The following is a 7,024-nucleotide window of genomic DNA, read 5'->3' as shown; positions in this document are numbered from 1 at the left end:
CCCCCTCCGCTACTGGTCCCGAATCCCCCCCCCCCCCCACTCTGTCCGGCCCCCCTCCCCTCAACCACTCACACCCCCTAGCCCATGTCGCACACCCAAATGTTCATACCGACCTCCCCTCATAAAGGAAAAGGGAAAAGGGCCGCCCGGCCCTCTCTTCTCCCCCCGATCTTAGGTCCTCCAAATCGTGAATTTCTTTGTTTCTCGTCCCGTTTTCTGCCAAATCGTTCATGCGCAAAGCTTGGCCGCGACCCTGCTGCTTGTCCTCCACCTCGAGCACACTCGGCTCTCAACCGCACGACGGGCTTCACGTTGCTCAATCTGGCTGGCCCGGGTTCGACTCTTGCGCCCTTTTTTTTAAGAAAGAAATTCCTGTAACACCCTCACACAAATCGACGACATCATGAAGCTCAACCTCGTCATCAGCCTCGCCCTCGCGGGCTTGGCCGCCGCTCACACCGTCATCTCGTACCCAGGCTGGCGCGGCAATAACCTCATCACCAACGAGACCTTTCCCTACGGCATGCAATGGATGTATCCTTGTACGTTTCTTTTCTCCTTTTCTTCTTTCCTCGCTTCGCTCGACGTCTACCTGTGCTCCTCGCTAAATTCCCTTTCACAGGCGGCGGCATGGGCGTCACAAAGAACCGCACCTACTGGCCCACCGGCGGCGGCACCATCGCCTTCCAGCCCGGCTGGTTCCGCGGCCACCTCAACGCCTTTCTCCAGGTCAACCTGGGCTTCGGCTCCGACCCCAGCGTCAACATCAACGGCGGCCCGCCCAACATGAGCAACCCCATGATTCACCCCTTTCAGATCCTCGGCCCGTCCAACAACCCCTACCCCGGCACCGTCTGCCTCACCCAGGTCCCGCTGCCCGTCGGCGCCAATGTCAAGGCCGGCGACGAGGCCACCATCCAGATTGTCGAGACGGCTCAGCACGGCGCCGCCCTCTACTCGGTAAGCCTGTCTCTCCCTGTTGTCCGTAACAATCACACAAAAGAAAAACTAACACAAACAGTGCGTCGACATCATCTTTGCGGAACCTGGCGATCCCCGCATCGCGCCCGTCAACGAAACAAACTGCTACAACTCGACCGATATTGGCTTCGCCGACATTTACACCATCACCAACAAGGAGTCGGGCTCCGACAACTACACCACCTCGGCCGCCGACCGCACCCTGCCCGCCGTCGGCTGGGTGGGCTGGATGCCTCTCCTCTTTGCCGGCGCCGCTCTGCTGCTGCTGTAAATGAAGCCCCGTCATGTATCCCAAGTCTCTCATTTCATGGTGTTTCGGCGTTGGCAAAATCCAGGTTCAGCTGCGACACAGCGTGATTCCACAGCTTTACATTTAGCTTTTTTTAATATACCACTTGTGCAAAAGTCATATCCTCTATTGTGTCTACTCGCATGCTACTTTTATCCTTACAACGCATCGCTCACGCCATAAGCTTCTGGCATTCAGCCGCTACCGTCTTGACCCGATCCTCAGTCGCCATGCCCGCTGCCTCGTTCACCCAGGCACGAATGCCAGGCACGGCAGTCGCATCGCCCTTGGACGTCGCCGCCACCGTGCCCAGTGCCACCAACCCACGGTAGAGCACTTCTGAATCGCTTTTCCCCTTGAGAAGCGCCCCAATCACTTCCAGCAGTCGCCGCCTCTCGCTGGCCGACAGTAGCTTCTCAGTATTGACAAGAACGGCGAGATTGATGGCCAGCGTCGCCGCCGCGATCAAGAGATTGCGGTTGTGCGGCCCAATGGCAGCGCTCCCCTGAATACCCGTCACGCGCTCCAGGAACGACAGTAGAGTGTCCACGTGCGCTTTGGCCACACTGCGGCCGTCGGCGGTGCTGAATAGGTTGGCGAGCGTGCGTGCGCCCATCATGGCCGCGTTTTCGTTGGGAGTCTCTTCGCTGGGCAGTGATGCGGCAATGGCGAGATCCACCAGACTACCGTGCGTGCCGTCCTTGTACTTGGCCGCCGCCTGGTAGCGGGCAACGCAGCGAAGCAGGTCCAGACCAGCTAGACGATCGCCATACGGCCACTCTGTAACAACCCTGACCAGGGAAGGCAGAGCATCGGTGGGGATGGTGGTGGTTGATTCGAGAGCGGTGCGAAGAGCATGGAGCGCCGACTCCTCGCCGGGGTTCAGAGCAGTGTCTTTGCGGCCGCTGGAGATCATCGTCTTGTTGACGCTCGAAATTTTGTTGAAAATGACTATCGTGGTTAGCAAAAAGCCCAAAAACGGATTGTCTGCAACTTACCCTCATATTTCGCAGCAGTGATGCCGAGGTATTCCTTTTGCGGAAGCAGTGCAGGCTTCTGCTCTTCCTCGCCTGGACGATATCTCGACTCTGTGCCATAGGGGTCAGGGCCACCGCTCTGAGGCTCCGGTTGGCCCAACGTCGCACCCTTTGTATTTGTTGTAATAAATTGAGCCACATTGTCCAAATACGCCTGAGGCAGCTCATTGTCGTTCAAGAACTTTGTGGCGCTTTCGTATGGGTTCTCGGAAAGGTTATATGGCAACTTCAGCGGTGGCTTACCGTCCTCAATGTCCACGTCAAACACAAAGTCGTAGGACTTGCCCTTGTATTCGACCTTCTTCCCTGTACTACCGACCGCGTCCACTACCGTGCCAACATTGATCCACTGCTGCTCGCCCATTGACCATGTGTGTGCCGTCACGTTACCATTATCTTCTTTGATCATCTGGACCTGGCCGTCCTTCGTGCCGGATTTGGTCTGTAGAAATTCGGGACCGGGAAGCTTCTCCTTGTTGATGCCACCCACCTGCTGCTGGGGAATGGAAGATGCCTTCACAGACTCTTGGAATTCCTTGAGCGTTTGCTGGTCAGCAACTCTCTCGGGCGTCCGTGTAAAGACGCGGGCGACGCCATCGCTCGCGCCAGACACAATGTCGCCAGTCTCCGGGTGGGCAGCCACTGTCCAGACAGAAATGGCAGGGTGTGTGATAGTCTGTGTGCACTCGAGGCCCTTCCATACGCGCACGGTGCGGTCCTCCCCAGAGCTGACCAGCTCTCCCGTGGGCAGACTAGCCAGCGAGTAGACGAAGCTCTCGTGGCCGTGGAGCTCGGCAATCTGCTGACCGTTGAGCTTCCACAATCTGATTGTCCCATCATTGCTCGCACTCGCAATATCGGCGCCGCTTGGATGTGTAGACGGCACGCTGCACAGAGCGCGCACCACATCAGGCGTGTATATCGTCGCCGAGGCGTCCACCTCGCCGCCCTTGCCCTTGGTCAGGTCAAACACGCGGATATTCTTGTCGGCGCACCCCGTCACCACCGTCTTGTCGTCGAGCACCACCACGGCCCACACCGCCATGCCGTCGTGCCCGCTCAGCGCCAGCTCCGTCTCCCACGTGCCCAGGTTCCAGACGCGGGCCTGGCCGTCCCAGCCGCCCGACACGAGGAAGGTGCCGCTGGGCGCCACGTGGAGCGCGCAGACATTGTGGGCGTGACCGATGAGCAGACGGTCGGCGTGCTCGCTCGACTGCTTCCGGGGGCTCTTGACTTCGATGATGGTATCCTTGCCGCCCGAAACGACCAGGCCATCGGGGTGCTCGGCGTTGGGCGGGTAAAAGGCGATGGCGTTGACGTATTCGGAGCCGCGGCTCAGCAGGGAGCCCTCAAACGAGGCGTCGCCGCCGGGCGAGCGACGCCAGAGCCGGACGCTGCAGTCGCGCGAGGCAGTGACGACGGTGTTGGGAGAGGCAAACGCCGCTGCGCGGACCTGTGATGGCTGTCAGCGGAGACGGGGCCGAGGTGATGGAGGGGTTAGTACGTCGGCTTCGTGGCCTACGAGCTGCGCGGAAAGCTTGAAATCGACCATGTTTGCTGTGATTGGGAGATGGAGGATATTTGGGAGAGTGTAGACCACAACAACTGCGGATCAGCGTGAATGGCGCGGAGTTGACACAGTGACGTTGACAAATGCGTTGAGCAAGAGGTGGAGGCCGTGGAACCAGGTGGATGTCAACCGAGCTTGTGTGGAGATGTTGCTGCTGCCCCTCATCCCGCGCTGGCCAGCGATAGGGTAGCTACCTAGGTAAGTAGGTAGGTAGGCAACAGCAAACATGGAATGAGGCTATGAACCTCAGGGGCAGCTGGTAAGATATCAAGGAAAATGTGCGTCAAGGAAAGAATTCGAATAATTGGGAGATGGTCTAAGGGAATTTACATTTGTCAGTCGTTTGTTTCCGCTGCTTCTACACTGCCATGAGCAAACATGATTCATTAACCTTGAAAACATTACCGGATAGGACTAATTTGCTTCATAAAAAATAAAAAAAATACACGAGCAAATAAATTTCTGCCATCCTACTGTCTATCCAATAAGCACTCTTGACGGGAGGTGGCCTAACAAAGCCGATCATTTCCGCAATGTGTGCTTTGGTGGTGCAGTTGGTACGATACTCTGACTGTGTCAATGTATATCTAGTGCACTGGCCATTGTGGGAAGTCAAATGCACTTTCCCAAACAAAGGCGTGACAACCAATGTGAAGAATAATAACGGACTAGTTCATAAAGTACTCGTCTCCTACAACGTTGACATACACCCAGTGTTACCTCGTCAACAACTCGACAGATAAATCCCGGTTACCCCCCAAGTGTCGTCCTGACAGCCCGTTTCAAGACTCGGTTGACATTTGCTGAGATACAACTATGGCACGCCGGAACGAAAAGTTTTCTGGCTACATGAACCCTGGATTTTTCTTGCCCATTTTCGCGGTCTTGCGGTTGCGGCCGCGTTGATTCGCTTGTGGGCCTGATTTATCAGTCCGGAGACAAGGCACGCGATCTGGTGACTCTGAAGAATAGCTTGCATACCTCTGACCGAGATCATTTCTTGACTCCACTATAGTTTTCAGAAGCAGGGCAAGTGGGCTGCTTGCAGTCGTCCTTGATCTTTGTTTCCCTTGTACCGGTGGGAGTGATCTTGGAATACCACGTGCAGTTGGACGTCAGCTCGGCCCGGACACTCTGCGCCATGATGATTACTGCTTTGGACGTCGGGAACTTGAAGACAGGATGATGATGAAGGGAGCTCTGGTGACTAGATGAGAGGCGACCGTCCTCATTTATATATCAATCACCCCTATAGTAGCCTTTGGGCAGCAGCAGAGTAACACGAGGTATATCTTGCGGCCAAACGGTATCAGATGGAGAGCCAATTCTGACACATGAACTACGTCAGAGGCTGCTGCAAGACGCTAGAATCTGAAGTGACACTGAGGGGAGCTGATGGAAGTGCAGAGGGGTTGCACCTGTTGAGCGACCATGCCGATTGTCAAATGACATAAAAATTGACCTATGGTAGAAATACACGCTCGCACAGATGTCTCGGCTGCAGGACATGCGGCTGCTGGTGATCTCACCGGTTCCACACACACAACAAAGAGACTTGGTGGCTGAGACCAGGTACTCCCCCGCCTGAGCTTTTTCCTCTTTCGACATCATCATCGAAATCGATCCGGGTGCCTGACTAAACCAAGTCGGGGATCTTGTATTGTTGGGCAAGTCACGACACGATGGCAGCTAGCCCACCTTGCCTTCATGTCCAAGAGGTTTGGGGAGAATCGGCCGCCCCTGACGCGGCTAAAACCACTTGGGAAAGAAAGAGACTCGAGCTCACAGCTTTCCGTGGCTATCTTGCATTTTTTGGGACCCTATCACTGAGCGAGAGAGGAAAATGGATCGCAGGGACATACAATGATTTGGATGACGCCACGTTCAACGGTCTCCTGGCTACCATGAGCCGTATACCCGACGCTGACATCTACCCGTTGTACGAGGATGGCCTCACGCAATTTGATCCGAATTCTATAGCGGAGGACAAGTATTTTCTCAAGCCGCCAAACGTTTCTGGCTGGGACCATGACGATGCCGTTGCCAAGCTCCTCCTCTTTGAAGCATGGAACAATGAGCTGTTTCTCTCGAACCCACATCCTCATCTGGGGGCATACCTGGGTTGCGTCGTTCACGACGGTCGCATAGTTCGCCTTGCGTTTCCAAAATACGCGGAATCACTGGAGGATCGCATCAACAAGGCACGGTCGCCTGGGGCAAGCCAAATGACGTCGGGCGAGAGGAAGAAGTGCATGCAGAGCATACGAGAAGCTGTCGCTCATTTGCATTCTCTTGGCTATGCTCACAACGATATCTCCGCCACCAACATTATGTTTGACGAGGACGATCGCGCGCTTCTCATTGATTTGGACTCTTGTGCCTCGTTTGGGAACAAGATACAGAAAGGAGGCATTGCGGGCGGCTGGAGAGGGCCTCACTTTTGGGCGCAGAGTTTCGAAATTTCTTCTGTTGAATGCGACGAAGCGTCTCTCCGGTATATTGAAGATTGGCTGTCTACTGAGCAAATGTAAGCCGAGTGACAACGATGAGATTTGCTGACGTACTAATGGGACAAAAGAGCAGCTGAGAATGCGGATGATTAGGACCTTTGGAATCAATCATTTCAAACGGCAGTGAAAATTCTTGCAAAATTTTGCTCATGTTTTCGTTTATGCGACCGGGTTCGTTGGCAGTAATCTTATATTTAGCGCTTTAGAGATTCGCAGTAAAGTTAATTAAATCTTTTCCCCTATATCATTTATTTCTAATAGTACTACTACTTACTTAGTTACTAACTAACCAATTAATATCGGGACTGAGATGAAAAGTACAAAAAAAAAAAGGTCACCCAGTACGAGGGTCGAACTCGTAGCCTTTGGATTGATTAGGATGATTCCGTAAACTGTGGAAACGGTTAGCTTGATGCTACAAGACGGGATGAAGCGGGGAACTTGCAGTCCAACGCTCTAGCCAATTGAGCTAACCGGGTTGATCGTTGAAATCGGGGCCGCAATTTGTCTTTATACGGGTCTGCGACATGTGGAGCGAGTAATAACTTGTTCTGGGAGAAAACTTGCCTCGTATAATGCACGCAACTACACTGGGCAAGGTAAATGTAATCCTGTTCATCGCTAAAATATACATTAC

The 7,024-nt window shown here is 54.3% G+C and overlaps 4 protein-coding genes across 4 annotated transcripts; 2 read left to right on the top strand and 2 right to left on the bottom strand.

The window, feature by feature from the left end:
• Positions 1-403: 403 nt before the first annotated feature.
• On the top strand, positions 404-1,252 carry CCM_07329 (uncharacterized protein; the record flags this gene model as incomplete). The annotated part of the gene is made up of 3 exons (XM_006672470.1): positions 404-542; positions 623-960; positions 1,022-1,252. 3 exons carry the CDS (start codon positions 404-406, stop codon positions 1,250-1,252), a joined length of 708 nt encoding a protein of 235 aa, XP_006672533.1.
• A 190-nt stretch (positions 1,253-1,442) lies between these two features.
• Positions 1,443-3,859, bottom strand: CCM_07328 (polyubiquitin binding protein (Doa1/Ufd3), putative; the record flags this gene model as incomplete). The annotated part of the gene is made up of 3 exons (XM_006672469.1): positions 1,443-2,221; positions 2,269-3,760; positions 3,812-3,859. 3 exons carry the CDS (start codon positions 3,857-3,859, stop codon positions 1,443-1,445), a joined length of 2,319 nt encoding a protein of 772 aa, XP_006672532.1.
• Positions 3,860-4,691: 832 nt separating this feature from the next.
• Positions 4,692-5,020, bottom strand: CCM_07327 (uncharacterized protein; the record flags this gene model as incomplete). Its single annotated transcript, XM_006672468.1, has 2 exons — positions 4,692-4,796; positions 4,883-5,020. 2 exons carry the CDS (start codon positions 5,018-5,020, stop codon positions 4,692-4,694), a joined length of 243 nt encoding a protein of 80 aa, XP_006672531.1.
• Positions 5,021-5,559: 539 nt separating this feature from the next.
• On the top strand, positions 5,560-6,480 carry CCM_07326 (Protein kinase-like domain; the record flags this gene model as incomplete). Its single annotated transcript, XM_006672467.1, has 2 exons — positions 5,560-6,404; positions 6,456-6,480. 2 exons carry the CDS (start codon positions 5,560-5,562, stop codon positions 6,478-6,480), a joined length of 870 nt encoding a protein of 289 aa, XP_006672530.1.
• Positions 6,481-7,024: the final 544 nt, after the last annotated feature.

The sequence above is a fragment of the Cordyceps militaris genome (genome assembly GCF_000225605.1).
Source record: "Cordyceps militaris CM01 unplaced genomic scaffold CCM_S00006, whole genome shotgun sequence".
NCBI lineage: Eukaryota > Fungi > Ascomycota > Sordariomycetes > Hypocreales > Cordycipitaceae > Cordyceps > Cordyceps militaris.
Note: the sequence above shows the minus strand (reverse complement) of the source record. Positions and strands in the feature narration are given on the sequence as shown.